Here is a 24509-nt window from a genome sequence, read left to right on the forward strand (position 1 = left end):
TTTCACTAGCTTTACTTTAGCAAGAAATTTCACTAGCACACAAAAAATCATATAATTTTACTAGCACCTGTCAGATAAATTATATTTTCACTAGTAAAAAAATATATCTACCGGTAAAAATGTATTCAAATATGATGTCACTACAATGATATATTTAAAAAAATAGTTTCGGGATAGATTTGCGACTGTTTTTTTTATAGATTTTCTTTGAAGGATAACTCGAGAATTCCAGAGGGTGGGGGGGGGGGTGGCAATAGTTGACTTGTCATTGGACTTTTTAATGTTTTGATTTTACAAAAATTCATAATATTTCATTGTATGTATTTTCTGACTAAATTCAAGGGGGGAGAGGAATGCATCCACCTGCCTCCCTTAAATATCATTCCTGTTAAATACGATTCGAGAGCTTACCTAATAGTTATGCGTTAATATTTCAGTTATGAGAAAAATAAAAAAGCTTAAAGCTTACCAAATGGGTGCCGCATAAACATTTAAAAAAAAATCCTCGATCGTATCGTAACGTATGTCAAAGTGGAACTTTTACAACAATATAAAGCATTCTTTATTATGGGTGCAAAAAATGAAGCCCTAGTACATTTTTTATAATTTGACGAAACCATTAGATTATAAAAATGTTGACAAAATGTATCAAGAATCTGGTCTAGAAATGTCTCTTGCGCGATAATGCGCTATCACCATTTAAAAGTTGAATGAATTAGGCTATAAAATATAGCCTCATCTACCATAATCACTAGGCACATCTTCAACAAAATTATCACTTGTATTTCTAAAACTTCTTATTATTGAAAGAGCATTTTTTTAATTTTAGAACTGAATTTGAAGGTCATAAACCGCGTTTATTTTCCTAACAACCTAATATCTAAGTAAACTATTAAAAATATAAAGATTTCCTGAAAGGTTAACACACGCGTTTAGATCTTGTCTTATATTTTTTTAAATTCTTTCATGTATTAATTTTATATTCGATTACTCATTTATAGTATCATATTTTATCGAAGCTTAGTGAAGTGGTTTCGAAATGACTTGTTTGTAATATTGTACACTTATCTTTTAGTATTTATCCAATTTACATGTAACAGCTCGACATTACATTTATTTGTAAAAGTATGTTATTTGTTATTTACTCTCAGAAAACAATACAAAACATCCTTCTAAAAAACATATATTTTTATCAATGGTTTGACAGTTACAAATTCTTAAACTTTAAGGATTAGTAACCGTCAAACCATTGATAAAAATATATACGCGATACCATTTAAGGCTTTTATAGGGTATCGCGTAACTGATTACTTATTTGGCGTGCTGAAAAATCAAATACATATTGCAATAAGCAAATTCAATAATTTAAATTAATATTGAAATGGATTTCAGGACAATACAGGAATGAAAAAAAACACAAAGTTAAACTGCTGTTTATTTGATCTGATGCACAAAAAGCGAAAAACCTGTTTTTTAATTTCCTAAAATAGACACGATTTTTAAAAGCGTACTATGAAGAGTGATCTATAAGCAGCTTTACTATTTATTCTTCTTAAAGTGCTGTGTTCGTATACTTTGTTGAGTTTTTTTATACTGCGCTCTGTTATGAAAAACCTAAATAAGCTTGATCTATATATTTTGTTGTGTTCCTAAATTATGACAAGGTTTTCCTCCTATTAAGCTAAGGGGTATATAACTAAAATATTAATATTTTACTGCATTTAAAGTATCGTGGTGTGTTTTACATATTCGGTCTATTAATTTCTCTGTAATTCTGGCATCTGTGAAGATATACTGACCATACACAACAGTGTAATATTCGGAGTCAGAACGAGAGCATTATAGAATAATTTTGATGTTGTTAGATCAGATTTTTTAATATTCAATCATCGTTCGATGTAACATTGTTATTTATCAATGCCCCCAGGCATTTGAAACGCTAAACACGTTTTTTGCCATTAGTTGTGGTGGTCTTAAGAATGGTTATAGAAATTACCCATAATTTCATAAAAAGAACGGCTTCCTTCTGCGTATATCATATGGTATATGTACGTAACGTTTGTGTATTAAGTACATATGTATTTTATGAATTTATAGTGTGTTAAAATTAAACAGCATCTGCGACAATATGCATCAAATTCTTGACTTATATTTCCGATTAAGAAACATGTGGACCACTTTGTGTTTTTTTTAATAGAAATGATAATTTATTTAAATATGTTAGATTTAATAAAAACTTCTGAGTTGATTATATGTTATATATTAATATTCAAACTATTTACATAGACCAAAAAAGAGTCTATTCGTAAGTAATACGTCGCCAGATTATCTTTCAATTGTAATTTCAAAGAAATAGTATCATTTTTGTATTTCTTTGAACATTATCAAACCTTTCAAAATACTTATAATAGACTTATCGAGAAGTTCTCTCAAATCTACAATAGACTACAATCAAGTCGATTGTTTCGCTAAACCGCGCCGGCGTCGCCGCCGCCGCCGATTACCATTATCGTTAGCCATCGAGTGAAAGATGGAAAAAAGAGCATCAGATTTAAATCTGAGAAGCCTGGCAACTCGGCACGCATACATATAATCGTCTTTGTTGTACTTTGAGAGCGTAAATTCTTAAAGATTGCCAACCGACCAAAGAAACCAGTCGCCGTCGTATAGTTTATTTGGTCTCAACGGTACGGTCTTACAAAACCATGCTGTGGATGCTGCTGGAATCCCGTCAGCTTCTTCCCTTTGCACTGATGCACTAAAAATAAACGGAGAAAGACATCGTGCCAATGGACTCTCGAGCGTAAATTTGTTGTGCGGTTGCGGTATATAGTATGAAAACGAAAACTAGTAATGTTTCCTGATTGGTTGATAGCTTATCAACAAAGCCCCGATACGATCACAGATAGGAGTAATTTGCATGATTAGGATTGTTAGCAAATTAAGAAATGCTAATGTGCCTGCAGAATGGCAGGTGGATATACACATAATGACGATACGCCATTATTTTAATGGGATTAAGAAAACCACAATACACATTAGAGCAGGTTATTAAATTATGGGAGCACAATGCTCAGTGAATGTGGAAAAACATGTCAAGGAGTCCAGTAACTTTTGATGCACTATACAAAAATAAAACGATATGATCCGACATATACATATGTTTATTGATTTAATACCATTAATTTATTAAGTTAAAATTTCTACCGAAATTTTACTTTTTGTATATGTTCAGTGAATATGTACCAGTGAAAATATATTTTTACTGACATTTCAATGAAATTATATGTTACATTAACACATATCGTTATGTTTCTTTATATTTATATATAATATATAATGGTCTATGAAACATTCTATATGTTAATATTTAATCTGAAAATTATTATTATTTATTATATTATACATTAATTGTATTTATAGTATAGGAGTTTCTGGCAACAAAGGCCGGAAGTTTTATGATAAAATTATCACTATATATGTAACATGCCATTATTGTATACTAGTTTTTATGATACGCCGTACGTCTTAGCGAAAAATGCGATGACTCGGCGCGCGTGCCCGAGCGTGTGCGAATAAAACCCATACATTTACCCACATAATTAACAGTCAGATTTTTATATTTATATGAAGTTTTAGAATATAAATAAACATAATAATGATGCAACTGGGCTACACTAATTAGCCAAAAATTTAGTTTTTACTTTAAATATTTTTAGATTGGTTTTTAAATCGTTGCAGCTACAACATTTTTACTTTTTGATGGTCCTGTCTTTTGTCATCTAGCGTTAACTAGGGAATTTATTATATCCCATGAGAATATTTATTTTTAATTTATAAAAATAAAAATCCATTAAGTTTAAATAAACTTACTTTCTGTACACAGCAGCTGCCACTTTTTTAGTTGCAAGTACGCTTCGGCATTTTCACGCTAGTGCCTTTACTCGACTATGTTTGAACAGCTGCTCACAATTTGATTTTGCTTGAACCTATCATTATCGTTTATGACTCAAATATTGTCATGGATTTTTTACAATTCACGTATGCACAATATTGTCGTCGGTTTGAAAATGTGAAATAAACACCGCGGTTTTGAATATGATATCCACAACAGAAGGCAATGTTGCCAGATTAGCGAAGCATGCTACCGCAGCACGTGGATACGATTTTTGTATACGTTTTATATTATGTGCATGTACACAAGAGTATACAAGAAAAGGTCCACTGTCATCTTTGACGATCCATCATTTTAAATTCGCGAACAATGAATCCTTCAGTTGGCTTTTTGCATTACTTTACCATTTAATATCTTAGCCTTTCGCCTAGTCAATTGGAGCGGCGTCCCAATGCGCTCGTCAGAGATCGTTTATCCAATTCTGGTTTTATTTTTAGCCATACTACAGGTTACGAGGTAACAATTATAATCCTAAGATGAATCCGAGGTCATTTCTTTCACACGTGCAAAATTTGTTGATAAACATTGAGAAAGAGTTTGTTCATACTGTTGGAGCTTTTCAAGTTAATTAAAGAAAATCAAAAGTTAATGCTAATAATTGTAAAATAGATATATTGATCATATAATATAGTTAAAAATTCAACAAAAAATATTTTTATTTTACCACTTTATAATAACAAACACGTCGTTGCTATCATACAGAAACATGGGATCATTTGTTTTATTTAGCCGCAGAAGTAAGAAGTCGATATTATTTGTTTAGAATGGAGGAATACAATACAAATTATTAGGTAAATAATAATAGTTATAGTTAATAAATAAATATATATACATATATGTATATAATCATCTTTAAATATCTTATGCAGCAATAACTTTTTCAATACTGATTTAAAATAATTGAAATGGGCCGATTTCCTTTATTTTTGATATTACAAATGACAAAATATCTATGCAAAATGATAATTTTTTTAAATTTTATTTTAGGTTAGCGTCAATGGTTTTTAGACAAATTAATCAGGCATAATAATTTTGTTTGAGAATTTTTTTACGTATATATTTCTCAACCGTTAAATTCAATTTATTGTCACGTTGTCCTCGCAGCGATATATATTGATAACGAGGTCAGTCAAGTGCGTTCAATATAGGTTTTTATTTAATAACTCAAAATATATATTTATTTCGATTATAATAAAAGGCGAAAAATGAATAGATAATACTATATAAATATTGCATTAAATAATTAATTAAAGAAAACTCACAAAAATATTTAAAAATACCTAAAATTTCAGTCTAAAACATTTTTTTTAAATACACAAATATTCCGATACTTTTATTTCATCGTGACCCATTGGGGTAATCTGTCAAATTATGATGGTCAGGATTATGATTTGTAATAAAAAAATAATGGTGGCATTTTTCGTACAAAATTTTGCTATGAAAATTTTCTCACCCGGTGCGAAAATTTGGGATATTTCACTCTTAAATTGCTATTTTCATGAAAAAAAGTCGTGGATCAGTAGAGGCTCCCAAGCGCAAACAAAATCTATATATTTATTTTTATATGGATATTTTGATTTACTTTAATAATGCTTTATTTTGATTTTTCGCGCGCGATGCATGTTCCGATTCGCACTAACCCGAGTGACGCTCGCGTGTTTTGACTATTTTTGTAACGCACGCGTTACAAAATAATTCTGCTTTTTATTATAGTTTACTTGTTTTTTTTTCATTATTCACTACTTCTGTGTTTTATTTTTTACTATATTTTTTTAATTAAGTAAAGTTTTTAATATAAAATAATAAAACTTGATGTTTTTGGTTACTTTTTTAAAAGCAAAAAAGTTAGTTAATTGTTATTTTAGTGTTTAAACATTTTTTAATATATGCTATAGTCACTTTTAAATTGCATTTATTATTGGCATATAATTTGTGCAATAATGCATGTGTGTCTAAATAGTGAAGGTAAATTTACACTGGCGTTTCAGTGAAATCATATCCGAATACATTTTCACCGATATATATATTTCTTCTAGCGAAAATGTAATTCAAAAATTATATGCTGCTCCAAAATGTATATGAAGCTCAAATAAATATGTCTAATAAACATCTCTTAGACGGCATCTTTGTAACAGTGATTCAAAAATCGGTAAAATTTGGCAACATATTCAATGGAATGTTAATCCGTTGATACTTGCTACCTGTTTTAATGTGTATTTCAGCGAATATATTTAGACACTGACACTATCCGTTGTATTTGGCACTGACCTTCTTTGATTTGCTTATGGTTTATATGTTTTGAAACTGTTTATTGATGACAAAATATATTGATCTTAAAAATTCCAAGGGACAAATAAATCAATTAGTATTATGAGCTTTTAGCAAGTCCTTTGCGGCCAATTTAGGGTGATCTCGACAAATCATTCACAAGATCCTGAAAATGTGTTTTTTCAAATGTTCAAATGTTAATATGATATTCCACTTATTATTACTATTGCTTCAATATTTAGTAATTTTTGTGTTAATATTGACGCAAACAAAATTTTTCTCATAAATCTTACTCCCACATGCTACATAAAATAACTTCCCAGTTATCGTTATTAATATTATTTTTAAAATACCGTTATTTGTTACATGTGGCAAGTATGACTTACTTTGTAACATTTACACTACAATATCCACAATAGATTTTAGATTAGATGGTTTATTTGTCTTCTATGCTTGAGAGGATTGATACTACTGTAGGTTAGGTTAGATTATATATAAACTATTTAGAATCATGGAAGACATCTGTGGTTGAATCTTCCTTTATTTTATAACATTTATTGTTGTTGTATTTATATTTAAAAAATGTCAGTCAATTATTATTATTATTTACATTGCATAGATATTTGAAACAATACGTTATATTTGCGTGTATTTATATGTATATTAAACTTTTAATTTTAATGGTTAAATTTATGTATACACATCTATGTTTGTCCACGTAATATTTTAATGAAAATGTCAGTATAAAAATGGATTATAGACGATAAAACTACTATTAATAGACGCAATGTCCTTACGTTTGTAGTCCTATCGCTTGACCGGAAAAATTGATAACGCGGTATAAACTCACTGTAAATAAAAACTCACATATTCCAAACACTCGGTTTGTTTCTCTCCATATGTTTTTCGGCTTATACCGAGTTCGATAAAAAATCTTTCACATAGTACGTACACACGTCTCATCACGTCTCAAACCGCTTTTTGCTCAGCAACCAGTATGCAGTTCTTCTTCGCGTTCTCGTTTCGGACAAAAAAAGAGATTTGATTCAACGCCGGGGTTTTTTCCTTCGAACGTTTTTTCTCTCCTTTGCCTCCTCTCGTTCAAACGTAATCTGTGTGTCGTAAGTCAAATTCAAAGGAATACGTATACGTACGTCATCCATCAGACTGTTCGTGTTTGAATTGGGGCGCCGCAGGTATCGTTTGGTTCGAATTTCGCAATTAGCAATACAAATTCGCGGTATTCGAGATTCGAGAGTGGCGACTAGTTGTAGAAAACGTATCTATTTGACTGTGTGTGTTGAGAAATAAATATTTTATTCGACTGGCGTCGAACATAGAATGTTAAGAATTGGTTTTTTTTTTGAGCGCAAAGACACTACTTGATACTGTGCATTTCTATGTTTTTATTACGGTTTTATATAGAGAGATTTTTATTATTTTAACATTAAACCTTGTTCTGGATACGTGAAGGTCATGCGTTTTCTAATACGAATATGAGCTTTGAGAAAAAACTTGGGAGAGAAGATGTTTAGCTTTTTGACTTAATTCTATAATAAGTTGATTCAATCATTTAATTATAATATCTAGTCTCTTTGAGATTCGCCAGTGATTAAAAAAATAAGACTATTAATTGAAGATGGGAAATATACATAAAAATATGATGGCAAAAACTACATCTTCATTCTTTCGATTCATTTTTTACTTTCAATTTTCACCATTATTAAGGTATGAAGACGCTTATATTTCTGACTTCGAATCATGTGTCTAAGGTACGTCATCTTCCTCAGTTTGATGATTGAAAGTTCTCGAACGCGTCCTATCATGAAACTTTCAGCATACACATATAAAACCACATTTCAAAGGCTTCCAGTCTATTTATTTAAGTCCAGGTCTCATATCCGTATAATAGCACTGACCAGACATTTAATTTTACGAATTTAATTTTGGTCTGAAGATGTGAATGCTTGTTTGTGAGTCTTTAATTTTTTCGTCGGGGTTTTTTTCGTCATTTTCCCAACTACCTAGGTATTTAAAATGTTTTATTCTCTCAATTTTAATTCCGTCTTATGCTAAGCTTACCGGGTCCACGAGAAGCTTACTTATAACCTTAAATTTTGTTTTATTTATGTTTATTTGTAGACCGTTTTTAAAATATCTTTATCAACTGTCAACTGTCTCAGCAAATAATTCTTTGTCATCAGCATAACAAATATTTTAATTGTCTCCTTGCAGATTTTTATTCCTTTTTGTCCCTCTTTAAATGTGGTTTTGGAGTATAAATTGAAAAGAGTAGGAGACTACACCTATTGGATTACTTTCGGGTTGACCTTCCTCAACGCTTAATATTTTCCTGATTAATTTTTCGGGTTTTTCGTAGCCAAAAAGACACAGGTGGAAACTAGTGAAAATTTTATTAGATTACATTACATATTGTGATAGACTATGAAGGGTGAGATCGTTATTCTCCGAGCGGCGGTGGAGAAACTGGCGCAGGGATGATGTCCGTGGAAGATTCTCAGAGTTCCGGTTGGTGTCGCAGTGACAGTATAGTGGAATATACACATTTGAAAAGTGACACTTGCTTTATGGATATCTCCGAGGTTGAATTGTGTATGTGTAACGGGAATTTGTGGAATTCGGAACAAAGAAATATTCATTCAATGCACCGAAGAATCCTTGCGTGTTTTTTTATTTTAGTCGTAACGAGAGACTTGTGTTTTCGCACTATTTTTAAATAATCACTTTTAGTTACAGTAATTACGCGAGAATAAGGTCCTTTACAAACGAGTTCTCTGTATGGTCCCCACATATTCTAATACAGACTAAGAAGTCTTTCATCTCTGTCACTTTACCAACTAATTTTTCAAAAAAATATATTTTATTGAGGAGTTTCGTGAAAACAGTTTTTCTCGTTCAGATTTTTTAAAACTTCTCCTGGTAACTTGTTTTTCAATTTTTTATGTCATATTTTGTTGGTTCTCATTTGTTACGGCTTCTCAAATAATGTTATTTTTTCATTCATTTATTTTCTCACTCCAGCTAAGTAATATTTTTTCTTTTATGTCTTTCAGAAGTGTCTTTTAAGTATCTTTAAATTTTTTATGCATACATATTTCTTAATTTCATTAGTTCTAACATTTGCTTTGTCATCCATTGTTTACTGACTACTAAAAATAATGGTGTAATATAATACATTATCAAGAATGTAAGAAGTATAGCTTTTTATAATATAAACTTTAAGAATACTCATTAATAAATATATTCGGATTTAATAATTTATTTCACACTAAATATTTGTCTAGATTGTTTATTAGAAAATTCAGAGGACCTCCTTTTAAATGTCCGCTAGTATAAATGGCCGTAAATAATCTTATATATAACTAATTGTTTTTGTTATTGTTTAAATCAGGATTTTATAAATATTCTAGTCATTAAAATAAATGATTAATATATTCATAAACTTGAATATAAATCTGATCATGTCCTTACAACTGTTTTAATTTACTTAGTCTTATTAATAAACATATAAAGTAACTTAGTAACTATAATTATTTAGTGTCTATTTATACATAAAATAATACTTGGAATTGATTGAGTGGAGATACGATATCCTCGTTCTGTTCATCTCATTGACCTAGCAAAAATTTACATGAATACCAGTCGAGAGTAGAATATAACGTTATTTATTTATACGCGTTTACCTTTTATAGCTTTTTTGTATGAATTTTACTGACGTGATTTTCAATAGTTGCTGAAGGTCACATAATATTCCACTTGAAACTATTATCCCGTTAAGCGCCGACGTTAACCGTGAGCGAACACATCCTTGCATATTTTTATGTATACGAACTGAGAAATTTTCACCGATTTACATTGTCTTTGTTTTATTCATAAAATTAATATATGTCATTATGCGAATTATATGCGCGTAATCTTAAAGTTTTTTCAGACATGTCGTTTGAACGATTTTCCCCAAACGTGGGTGGTGAAACTTTCGCCATTGTCTTAGAGATTAAAGGCACTCCTTAATTTTTGTCTAGTTGTTTTTTAAAGAAGAAATCTTCAACGCTTCGTGTAAAAATACATATGTTTTGATACTTACATAAGTTCATGAACTTAGAAGGCTAAAGGGTCCGCCGCACAAGTTATTGGACAACAATGGAAATTGAAATTATCGAGACGAGTTCTTAGTAAATCTTCAGCTGCACGTAACATTTCATAATGGATAATATCCGCAGGATAGACGTAAGATACACATTCGTCATATTAACATTGTACGTATATATTAAATTTAAATTAATGTTTGGATTTACGTCATTTCCCTAATGTGTGTTAATAAAAATAAAATAAATCTTAGTGTAATTAGTGACGTGTTATTTTTAAATGGAATATTTATAAAACGACGACAATTGTATAAAAATACATAAAAGTTATGGTTTCGAAAGTCTAATAATTAAAATATATTTATGGGTTATTAAACGTATTGTAAAATATCTAAATTTGGATTCATTCATACTTGTATGAAGTTTATTTTTATAAATCAATTAATATGTTTGTACAATGAGCTCACTTTAGCGTATATTTCCTTGAAATATGTATTTTAAAATGACTTTGACATAATATCTGACGCATTGCATAACTCAAGTAACTTATATTTTAATGTAAAAAATATCTAAATCAAAAAATATTTTGCAGCAACTTTTAATGATTTACATAACATGTAGATTTTTTAAATCATATGTGATGTAACTTTTATTTTAAAATTTTCACTTTATTACACAAAATAAATCTTTAAAATATCATATTGTTCTAAAAAGAAAACATTTTGTTCGTAAAATGAGCAGTAGATCCAGACAAATTTAGAAATAAATTAAAGCTTATATCTTTTTCCTATATGGTTGATAATTTTTGAACCACCGATATATTCAGAAAGCATAATAACTCGTTTAATAAACGAAGGGACTTTGAAAGGCTTCTTATTCCAAAAATAAGTCAATTAATATTAAACAACAACGTTTGACATACCTTATTTAGGAAAGCTTAATCAAATTTGCTTACGATATTTACAACGTAAATAGTTTATATTTTAATTATTTTAGGACCCGTCGAAATAATCTGATAAAACCTTTATAATTTCAGAACCATTACATATACGTATCGCTTCATCCATTAGTGTCAATCAACTGTAATTAATTAACCCATAAAACATTTAGCCAGAATACCAAAGTATGTAGATATACATATGTTTCACATATGTATTGTATATATTGAAGACTAATATGTATTGTATACATTGAAGACTAATTGCATACTTGTGTGATTATTGTACAATTGTGTGAAGTGGTTATATTCTTTTAAATTCAAAGATTTTCAGAAGTCGTCTCTGAAGCATGTCCAGAGTGATGTGAAAAGGAAAGCGGTTGCATTATTGGTCCTTAATTTTTTTTTATTATAAAATAAAAAATATATAAAATAAGCACTAATTACGTCTTACCAGACACGATAGAAATATTGAAAAACACTAGGGTATTTAGATAGAGACATACATCGTGACTTAGTGCTATAAAAAGTTTTGCTGCTAAGCATGAAACGAGGCTCCAACAGTACGTCAACATCGAGGCAGCGAATTCCTCAATGTAGACAACTTGAAAAGCAACTGAAAAGTATTAAGCCATTCGAACTGGTCTAGTAATTTTTAATAAAACTCATTTACTCTTAGTAATTGTGTAGTGTAGAACAGAAATATTTTGGATGCCAATGGATGAAAATAGTGTATAAAAACATAAATTATTAAACACAATGTAAAATTAATTGTTGGTCATGAACAAAACCAGTTTTCATATGTAAAATAAAAACTAGGGTATATACAGGATTCGAACCCAAATGTTACAGGTATAAGTCACCGATTTATACCATGAGTCTATCGTGCAGGTTAGTTTTTTTATTCCTTCTGACGTCTAAATATCATATAATACGAATATATATAATGGCATTGAGTTCATAGAAGTATGCGGAATTTAATATGAAGTATATGATTATTTTCATGTGAAGTATAATTATTCGAAATATCTTACATACCGCTTGTTACTTAAATCTCATTTTTTTTATTTAATTAAATTTAATCGTTGTTCTGAGCTGGTCGACGACTTCTGAGAAGGCACGTGACGCAGAGAGCATGACATCCTCCGAGTTGCTTGCATGCCTTCGATGCACTCGCCATGAAAACGATCTTAGCTTTTCTTATCGATGTATTACACTCAATTGCCTGACCAAAGGTGTGGTATCGTAAATTAAAACCAATCAAGCGGTTAATTCAGGTGACATGTTGCCTTTTGCATGATTGGTTTGTGTGCACCGTTGCAACGAAGTAGGAAGCGGTCGTAAATTTTATACAGGTAGTAGAAGTTATTGCTGTTTTAATAGTGTACACTAAAATAGTACAAGCAGACATGTAATGTATTTATAAATTATAATCTGAGACAATAATTGCGATGTATGCTAGAATTACATGTACGCGTAAACGATCGACGAAATGAGATCTGTTTATCGAATTATTGGTAATCACAAATTCTGCGCGCGTTTGGTGCCAAAAAAGAGAGTAGGCGTGTGGCAAATGTGATCTAAAATCCTAAAATAAAATGCTCTAAAAAAATTATATGAATGTAATATTTTTGTATTCCAAACATCTCTCGTAATGATAATAGTATATTAGTAGAGAGTAAAAAAATTGTAGTTGGATTGAAGAAGGATATCCCTGGCATTTATTTAAAAATCTGCCACAAAGAGTTAATTCAAACTAATGGACTGAAAATATATTTAAACTCATAGAATATTGAAATAAAAAAAATAGTAGTGTATGCTTTCTAAGACCATTGAATGCTTTTTAAGACTCGACCCTTTGATTAAACTTTCTTTATACTCGACCTTAAACTTTATATTTACATATACTTTATTTTCGTTCGATTCACATCATGAATTAACAAATCGTCATTGAACCATTGACATAAATTGACGTTGGTGGGAATGCGTGTTTTTGCGAAAGAGTGCGTGCATAATTTTCACGTGATACGAATACGTGTCATCGCTATTTACGTGTAATGTATTGTATTGTAATATTATCGTTCATGTACCATTCCTATTCAGCGTAGTCTTCCCCGTAACTAATCGCATCGCCGAGACGAATCCTGGTGTTTATTGTTACTAAATGCGTACAAGTTGCAGAATCCGTGGTACTACCAAAGAGAAAAATCGCGATACAATACCTCTCAGGCAAACATCGTAATTAAAATGCTTAAAAGCAAATCGCATACTGTCGCTTTTGAGGCCGAGACTTACAACTGTCATGTTTTGCTGAAAATATCCGTGAAATTGGAACAAGCGCTCGACAAATATTTGCTTATATGCGTTAAATTGCATGATCATTATCTAAACACGATTGTTATGCAATTAAATGCGCTAGAATACGCTTTCAAACTACCCTATATTATGTAAAAAATGCTACGTTTTCCTAATCATCATCTTTATGTGTGTAATGCACACAATGGTATGGTTTTACGATCGGACTTGTTTGATTAAGTTTTCTTTTTTGTCGGCGTGTGATCAGTACCATTTTTACGTTACGTTTATCAAATACTAGCAATATAAATGATGATGAATCATAAATCATCTCAAAGCTAAATGTATTTTGGATATATTCATATTATAGCATTTTCGATGAGCGGGGGGTGGCACTCTTATCGACATAGATGTTTCACTAGTTCTTTAAAATGCATCAGCATTTTTAATCTTAACTATACTAACTACTAGCAGAACACTTTTGTGGAATTATCACCTACATATGCGTGTATATTTTCCAGAAAATACATATGTAATCGAAATTAGCGGAAGAGCGTAATCCGTAAGGTCTAGACTTGTAACACAGAAGCCGCGGGTTCAAGCTAGAAAATGTGCTATTATTAAAAACCGGACCCAGTTGTAATGTATTTTCTATTAAATACAAATTATAATACACATATTAATTTAAGATTAATTATATAAATGTTACCGATTTTCAGACTGCAAAGTCTGGTAGTTAACACTTATCTGTAGGTGTTCATAATGTCTGATTGACTTACCTATTTAATACAGATTTACTCCGTTAGTTGGATTTACGTTGGATTTACGCTAGGTTAGTCAGGTTGCAAGGGAATAATAAAATAAAAATTAAATATGTATTTGTGTTATAAACTTCTGTATCTATGTGATATTGTGACATAAACTTGATCATCAGAGAAGCATTCATTTCTCAAGTCAATCTCTTAATTAATGTTGACTCATTTATAGTTTTGGGGAAGGCTAGGCTAAAAGTCATGATAAATTTCAAGTAATTTGATTCCAAGAATAGACATATTCTAACTTTTAAGTGAGTTTTCTATTACGCATATTTGATAAATCCTGATCAATAGCAGCGTCATAGAGCATTCATTTATGCTGTGGCAATCTACTTGAATTTAGGGAATATAATCTGGATTACTGATATTTTTATACGAGATTACTGATCTTTTTATATGGTTTTTATACGAAAATGCTCGGCTTCGTTTTCGTTTCGGCAATTTGAATTCCGTACGATACGCTAGTTCGTAGCGTCCTCGGATACGACTCTTTTTGCACGAGCCATCCAGCTTCTCAATGAGCTTTCCAAATACAATAATCCTGGCGGCGATAGCAATGAGGAGCTGAAAAAAATTATGTTCGCTATTCTACTTTAGATGTGCACCACAACTGTTTTTATTATTTATTATTTGTTTTAAATGTTTATTATTACTTGTTTAATAGCCATCATTACGCACTTGAGAAAGCTGTCAAGTCATGATGGTCAAATTTATAATAAAAAATAAATAAATATAATTAGATGAATAATTGCTGAAAATGTCATTAGCTCTTTCATTGAACCTTGAACATTTTTGAAGCTATTTGTTGTAGTATCTCGTGTGTTACAAGTAGTATAAGTGCATCAATTTTTAAAAGTGTGCTTTTCCTAACGACTATTTTTCAAACAGCTGGAGATTTGGCAACGCTGCTAGTGATGCATTTTTAATTTGGGTATCTGCATTTTTTACCAACATTTATGGCCATGTAGTCCATATAAATCTTCAATCGTCACGTGCGTCTGGGTAACGAATAGATTTGTTCTGCATATAGTTTTTATTACGCTTTTAACATGTAAAAACCCGTTACTAAATCTACACTATATTGTTGTAATTTAGATATATACCTTCGTGTCAGGTGTGTTTATTTTTGTTTTCAAGCCAAAGTTTATTGTTGCTTATTTAATTTGGATACGGAGATACGAATATAAAAGCAGTGACTTCTGCGATCTTCGACGGTCTCTTCTTGGTTGAAGTTCGTATGAACTCAGCAAGTCCAATTTGGAGCGTTCTTGAAGTTATGGTGTCTTAACTCCGAAGTGAATGTTCAAGTGTGAATGTCAGAGATAGTATCTGTGGAAGTGATTTTTTGTGTACCAATAGGCCCCTTTTCTACAGTAGTTTTCCGTTGGCTGCTAGAACAGATTACAAACGTCCGTTTGGATGGCAATCTCGAATGCACGTGCAATACTTTCTCAAGGCGTATTGCGACGGATATTTTTAGTTTGCAAAAAGGGTTTATCTCGGTGGTGTCCAATTTTAACAAGGAAGTCCCTTTTGTCTTTGTATAATATATCACAAGCCGATCGGTTTTGTGCCCGAGGTTAATTTTTTTAAAACATACTATTTTAATTCTCATGCCTTTAAATTTGACATGCGAATTTATCTATCCGTTGGGTTGTTTAATTGTTGAATGAAATGGCTGTTCAATGGATGAACCAGATAATAAGTTAACATTAATATGAGCAGCAGATGTTCTTAAAAAAATAATATTGTATAAGTGTTTTCATTTTTATTTTTCACATTAGATTTAATTAAATTTTATTAATTTTTGTTTGTATTAATAATACAATTTAACCATTTTATTTATTAATTAGTCAAAACAAGTATTAAAAAAACACATTTCTGTCAAAATAATTAATATAAAAAAGTTACTATGTAGATAAATACTAAGTAAAATTTATGGTAGCAAAAAAAAAACATTTTTGTAATTTATATATTATGTCAAGATTTTAATATTTTTCAATTTTTTCTTTACAAGATAACAATAGAATAACGTAATTTTACCTATAACATATTTCAGTTTATGGTATCTTTGTAAGATAATCTTGTAATGAAAAAAAAAAATGAAAGGCATAAAATGATTTAGGAATTGAACGAGAAATTTGAACTAGAATATTTCCTCAATACCTTGACTAACTTGTTGAAAATAATGAGCTCTTTTTTAAAAACAATTCATTAGATTTTAAATAAATCAAGTTACGATATTCAATTTGTATATCTTTGTATTATGCATAAAAGAAAATATGTCGTAGATACCAATTTCTTTAATGACGAAGATTATCGCATTCTCATATAAAAACCATAAAATCGCGTAACATTATATTTATTGTTTTCAAGAGCAAAATGCGTTTTGCATTGCCACCGATATGCCTGTTTTAATTTTACGATCAAACATCGCGTTTGTTTGAATTAAACAAGCCATTAAATCTACGTTTCTAAAGACCGTTAGCTAGTAATAGCTAGCATATTTTCAGTTAGATAAAAAAAACCGTTGCGATTTTCCGCAAAACAAAAATTCAAGGCTCAACGATTAAGGTTGTCAATTGTTTTGAATTGTTCCGGAGAATATCTGCTTAAATTTAATTATTAATTATTTTTGATATTATAGAGTTCCAGAAAAGTTTTTGATAAAGTTAGCAATCCTAATTACGATCATGAACAACCATAACGACATTCAACAATTCCATTGGATGTATCGAATATCACGGAAACGTATAGCATTGATTTCATACAATCGTACATGTACATATAATTGATTTTTCCGCAAATAATCATGCATTGTTCAGAAATGAATGACCGATTCTTCTTTAATCTGGAAAGAGATTGAAGTTTAAGAAAACTGCGCCCATGTGTTGTTTTGAAACTTTGCCATTTTTTTATAAACATTTATTTCGATTATATAATTATTTTTATAAACATACACATGTATAATACATTTTAATTTTAATGCTACAGTTTTATTATATACAATTTAATGTATAAAATATAACGTTGGTTGTTATAATTTGAGAGGAAGTAAGCAAAAAAAAAATATTATTCCTCCACATCGAAAAGGCACGTGTTAAGATGGTTGTATATCAAGATTTTATTTGTTGTGGTAAGCGTCCTCTTTCTATGAAATATCGGTCTAAGAGCCGCAATAGCGGCAAGCTCTTTATAGCGAAGTTTCATTATGTGTGTTGTATTCCAGATCAGGTGTACGCTAGATTTATATTTCCATTCCATATTACTGCACTGTTCACTTAAGAGAGGCGGTAGCAAAGTTTTTACATTTCGTAAATATTTTATTCCGGTTGATTTTAATTTTCTACCTATTGAAATATATATTAAGGTTTACAAAAATTGTCTGCAATTTATTCAAGATTAAAGCAAATTTCGTGTATTTTGGGATATCGTTCATATATAAGATAAAAACTGACTCCAGCTGGAATATTACGCGGTATCGAGTGATCATTATTTATTGAAACAACATTGTTTCTAGTTTTCTAGTAGCGGATTGTCGGGGATTTTGTATTTATATTGTTTGTGAATCAAACCGTAATTGAAAACTTCTTCTATATCTAAAATATTTTATTAAACTTCTTCTATATCTAAAATATATAGAGATTACAATACTTTTCCCATAATTATTTAAACATTTTTCACGTGTAAAATCATTCTCGTGCAATTTTATAATTCTCATTTAATATTTTTCTGGAATGATTTAATATAATATAATAATCCAAAAACGGAATCGAAAACGAGCTTAAGGTTATGATACTACTAAAAATTTTTTTTTTTACAAAATTAAATTAATAATGCTAAGAAAATTATTATGCTTCATTTGATACATAGATCACAAGAGGAAATCCTCAATATATTATGACATACAAATAAATTATAAATCCGATACATTCCACGTGAAAAAGGGATCAATAAGAACTAGATACATACATCTTTCAGATAAACTAATTATCTTAATTGAGGTATCTGATAACACTGGCGAAGGATTAGTAAACACACTTTTGACAAAGTTAACTGGCCTTAATTTAGAGGACAATCTTATGACAACCGAAGCAATTTGAAGGGCAAATATATATAATAGTTGTACAGTCGAGAATAATTAATTTAAATCATCATAAATTTTATTATTGTCTTGTTTATATCAGTTTGTTAAAATGTGATTATGCTTTCAATAATATATTCTGTATATTTATACACTTTATTTTTTGAATTTACAATACGGTAAGATAAAAGAAAAATGTATTAAAATGTTATGCTTAAACTATTGTGTAGAGTTTAAGCCTTGTTTGTATAAACTTGTAATGCTCTTAAAAAACCTATTGGCATTAGTACTAACAACGCAATAGTATTATTAGAAGCATTATAAACAATGACATTTTTATTATATTTATTTGTTTAATATTAATATTGGTATAAAATTTTGTATATAAAAACCATTATACTTGATTCAGCTTATAATTTGACAAATTAAATTAAAAATGAAATACTTAATTAAGGATCACAATTTGACAATTTTTAAGTAAAAAAGGAATATTTCAAAGTTTTCCTGAATAATAAATAAGTTACAAATAATATGTTATGAAAAGTTGAAAATATGTACCTGAATAAAACTATTAACTAAAGTTTTTCGCACTATAAAAAACTACTGCTTAGGTTCAGAATTTTCATAATAAAATTATATTTTCACCTAGTCAAGAAAATGAGAAAAATTCTATAATAACTATGAGTCAGATTTATCGATGTTATAAATTTTATCGAGCCGCTTGTGTAATGTATTCTAAATGTTTAATAGGTATGTTGATCGGAAACGGAGAGTGTTTTTGAGTGAGTCACACGTAGATTAACATAATTTGCACGGGTGAAATTTCAGCAACGCGATTCATTGTTAACGTATACGGTGTGGGTATATGTGTTTTTTTGTCATTCGCGTCACATATTTCATTGCCAATTGAAAAAAATCGGTTGGTAACTAACTGTACAGCATCAATATTGAATAGGCTACTAAAAAACTATCAACAGTTAAATTTAACTGTTGGCAATACTGTGAAAATCAATTCTTGCATATAAATTAATTTGTCGTTATATATTCGGCAGTGGTCGTCGCAGTTTAAAATATCGTAAATAAATAAGGTCAAATGTATAAAAGTTGCGTTTAATTATGACTCAACGGGATAATTAATCGGAATTAGCTTCATTAAGGTCAACTTTGTCGAAATTGATTGCAATGTGCGACATCACCTATCCCACGTTTATAATTGTCGCTAATTCTGAAGGCATGGATTATTTTGAAATCAAAAATATTTTACGAATGAGACAAGTACATGGCAAAAAATTCCACTGAGTATAATAAAAATAATTGCTTATTAAACTTTAGATTATATATTTTAATTAATAGTTTTACTATTCGATATTCGGCATAATAAATTATTCGAATATCGAATAGTAAAACTAAAAATATTCTAATATACTCGAATAGTTTAAAAATTAATCAAATTATACATTAGTACAAACATTACAATTACAAAGAAAATGGTCTAATTTATTATTTATAAACAGCATATTTATTGTAAATTTAAAAATAACAACGCATTGAAAGTATCGTATTTTTATTGGTTCTTAACTTTGATTTGATTGTTCCTTCAGTTGAAAACTCCCGCACAGGAGTGTTTTAAACAGTACGTTCAACGTTTCTGTTATTTTTTAGGAAATTATCGAAATATCTGAAAAAAAATTGGGCCTTTTGATCTTTAAAAAAGATGCTTTAGCTTTGTATTTCATATTAAAATTTCCCGCAAAAGCATGAAATGCCTCTTTTTGATCACAATCTAAATTTTAAGAAGTATTTAAAATTCCACCCTTAAAAAAGAAAATCGTGCCTCTTTTTTATTTTTAGTATTGAAAAGGTTCACTAAACTGTGAACAATGAACTTCCGCTTTGTGAATAAATCAACATTGTAACTCCATTCTCGGTTTGCTTTCCATTCATACTATTTTTAGTGCATGTAATATTTTTTTTAATATAAAAAATATGAACCCTTTGAATTGATTCAAATAGTTTTTTGAAGATTCTCATTGTTTTTCTATTTTTTGTCGTCGTCAAATTTTGATGGTTTTTTTTAGCAAATAGTTCTTTTTTCCATATATTTAATTTAAATACACTTTTGCAACATATTGTATTAAACATTGGTACGAATGCTATTCGAATATGTAAAATAATCGAATATTAGAAAAAAGCTGAATATTGACTTTATTTGTAACTTTAAATAAACGTAGTCTAAACTTTGCACTGCAAAAGATAATGTCATGACACATTACCCACGTATTGTAAAATATATATAAACAGCTAATTTCAATTACTAAGTAAAGAATTAATTAGCCACGCAGAGCGTTAAATTGGAATATTTTACAAATTAACTGTTATTTAAACAGCTATATTTTTAAGACCCACTTGAGCTTCAATTATTTGGTTGAAACGGTTGAAAATTTGTTAGTGATGGAAAACTTTTCTTATATAAAACAAAATAAAAATGCATTTAACTTAATTATTTTAATGATATCCAGCTAGTTGTTAACATTTAAACGGTAGTTGTTTTGCACTAAAACGGAAATTACAAAACAACCCATCAAAAATTACCATCTTGCCTTTAAATGTCGCTCTGTTATGATATTTTAACGCATTAACATATTAATTTCTGTATATTTTAAAGTTATTTCTTGTTATTTCTAATGCTACTAATGTACTAAAATTTGTTCGTAGTGATTTTGTTGCCACATTTATTTTTAATTTTTGTTAATTATTCTGATATCAATGATTCTGAGATCTTTAGTGGAAGTTTCTATAATCAAAACGTTCCATTCATAGATATGTGATAGGATACAGTACGTAAACACATCATTTTATTAAAAAAATAAATCAAAAAACTTTTGCGCGATTTTGTTGCTACATAATTTCGCCACTAATACTAATAGTTTATTAATTTTGCATAAGTGATTTATTGCCAGTTAGGTTCGCTTAGTTGTTTCTATTATACTAACTGGATCTTTTCTCGTATATTTTGGGTCTTGACCCATAGCTCTAAATTGTTGAGTAATCGCGTAGAAGGTGTTGCATTTGGTTTGGGTCAATTGTGAGGATCGCTTGTTATATGACCCTGTTGCTAATGACTGAGTGATTCATTGGTCAGGACTTACGATTAAGAGTTCTCCCCCGCGCAATTTAGCTCGCTTCGACCTGTATGATCTTTAATCAGGAGTCGCTATGAGATGACACGCTAGAATATGTACAATATATTGGCTGTGCAACATCTATCTCTGGCAAAAAATGATACTTGATATATACAAATCTTATTTAGATAATAGAAAAAAGTGGGGATAAAATTGACATGACTGTCTTTTAAATGCGAGGCGGTTAAATTTTGTACGTTTTTGTGTCTAATATATTGGTACACTTCGTAAGCTTGAAGCCATTGTTTTGGATATCGATTTATATTATATTTTTTTTATTTTTTGAAACGAAAAATAGGAGGGAAAAAATAATTCTAATAGTAATATGGTCTCATTGTCTTTTAAGTTATATTATTTTCTTCAATATTTATTAAAGCAATGATGATTCTCAATATATTTATCCTGATTTGTTTTTTTGTATTTTATAGTATTTAAATTAATATGTTTTTCTAGAATATGTAAAATATGTAAGATATGTGTATTTTTACTACATACTTATATTTATTCAGCTCTTTATTTATTATTAGAGCTTTATAAATTATTCTTTGACTTTTATGTAAAATTTTATAGGGTCCATAAACGATAGAATTTTTTTAAATATTTTAGATTATTTTGCAATGATCCAATAATTAAATAAAATTACTACAAATAGTAAATTATCTGAGAATAATCCGAAACCTTCGCCTACTTATAAGCAGGTATTGTCAATTAATTTTATATACTAAGGTGCTTGTACATAATAATAATAAATACTCATAGCTGTTTGATTTTCTATCGATATTTAATATTCATTATTAAACAAAGTTAAATCATTTCATCAATAAAACTAATTTAAAAACATATATTACCACTCTCGAGTTATAGTAGTTGTTATCGTTTAATTTTATTAACGGGTTTTATTATATTATAGAATGACTATTAACATCAAGTAGTATGTAGCTATCTATATAAACTTCTATGCTGTATGTATAAAACGATATAAAAATGGCATGAATCTTTATGACTTTGTTTTGTTTTGAAACTATTAAGTATAATGCATATTTTAATGATGATTTATAATCAATTGTTATCTATCTAATAACACAGTAATGGTTATTATTATACACGTATTAATCGTAGTTATGGGCTATTCTATTTACTTGTGGATTAACTTATTAACAATGATTATGCATTTGATTAAATAACAAAGCATGATCATTGATACAAAATTATGTTTTCACGATTAGTTTTAATTACGTAATAATTAAATAACATACATCTTCACACGGTTCTTAATCAATTTTATAAATAAAAAAACTTGGATAAAAAATCAAACCGTAGTGACCTTTATTCATAATTATCATTCACATGTACTTGTCTAGAATTTAGTTTGGTAAATTATCCATTTATAGTGTCTCTTACGCGAAACTGACGCGATCGCTTTATTTAACGACCGTGCAAAGATTAGCCGAGTTTTTGCAAATAAAGTTTAATATGTATTTTTTTGTTTCAGCCAGGAACGAATAGCGGAATACCAGAAAAGGATCAGCTTAACGAAGGATCTCTGAAATTCGGATGGGTCAAAGGTGTTCTAGTAAGATGTCTACTGAACATCTGGGGGGTGATGCTCTTCTTGAGGTTATCGTGGGTCGTTGGACAAGCTGGAATAAGTAAGCTTATTATTTTTTTACAACGCTAGAGTTATTTTATTGCTAATGCATTTATCGCAATCTAGCCTAGTAAGATATGATTTTTTAAATGAATCATTGATAATACTTTTTATGATCAAACCATGTTCTTGTAACTTTAACAAGTCATTGTTTAATATCTATACTTGGAATATAACCAAGTTACTATTAATAGATTTATTTATAAGATAACAAAAATACAGGATCCAAACTATGCCAAATATGGAGAGCAGTATATTTTTTTTACAATAGCTCACAATCATTAGATGCAAGCTACGCAGTTGATGATTTAAATCCGAAGTGTAAATAAAATTAATTTAATTTAAAACATTAAAATATATTTTTGTGATTCACAAACTATTAATGGACTCAAATAAAATTGGAATTTGTTATCAGCGGTTTCGACAGACGACGTTAAATATATGATCGGTTTCAAAATTGGACTCATGGATCAACTTTGTCAATATCTTGAGATTAACCTCGCCCAGTTTCACTGTTTGCTTTGTGTGAGAAGTTTTTGGGTGAAGTTTTAATTATATATATTGTCATGTTTGAGGCTGAACATTAGTGTCAGAACTCCTTAATGTTTAAATTAATTATTGAATAAAATATATAATACTTCATATAGCCTCATTTACTATGGATCCTTGCTCTTTTGCTGGCGTTTTCGCAGAGCTTTAGTTATGATTATTTACATGTTGTATTTCGGCCTTGAGGCCATGAATTGTTTGAGGACTATTCGCATAGACCTCCGATTTTAAAAACAACAAAGAAAGAAAAAAATCGCACGATCATGATGGCATTGGCATTTTGAGAGACAGTGCGATCTGGATATCATTCTCCCAATAAATCAATTGTTTCAAGTGGTTTCGGCAGGACCCATCCTGCTGAAACCACATGTCTTCCAGGTCCATATCTTCCACTTGATATCAAAATAATACGTTACCGCATTTTCGAAGAAGTACAGACCAAAATTTACACCAGAAAGAGACCCATTGAGGATGTATCGGTCTCTCACGAATGATTTTCCTCCTTAAATCCTACAATTTTATTTATATTTATATATTTTTTAACATTTCGCTTTTAAGTACAGATATGTGTCACTCAAGTTTTATACATTATATATTTTAATAAGATTTATTTCTGTGCGGAAAGACAAATGTCACGAGTCAAAAGGAACAACTTTATAGAAAAGCGAAA

The 24509-nt window shown here is 29.5% G+C and overlaps 1 protein-coding gene across 2 annotated transcripts in view; it reads left to right on the plus strand.

Moving 5' to 3' along the window:
* The window catches only part of Ncc69 (sodium chloride cotransporter 69), a 45337-nt gene that overhangs the window by 13095 nt on the left and 7733 nt on the right, over positions 1-24509 (plus strand). For both annotated transcript variants that reach the window (XM_088188536.1, XM_088188537.1), the window contains exon 4: positions 23135-23291. In XM_088188536.1, coding sequence (XP_088044662.1) covers positions 23135-23291 — 157 coding nt within the window. The remainder of the gene's footprint in view (positions 1-23134; positions 23292-24509) is intronic.

Source organism: Plectrocnemia conspersa, unplaced genomic scaffold (assembly GCF_051122295.1).
Source record: "Plectrocnemia conspersa isolate PC_06_02 unplaced genomic scaffold, ASM5112229v1 ptg000007l, whole genome shotgun sequence".
NCBI classification, from domain to species: Eukaryota; Metazoa; Arthropoda; class Insecta; order Trichoptera; family Polycentropodidae; genus Plectrocnemia; species Plectrocnemia conspersa.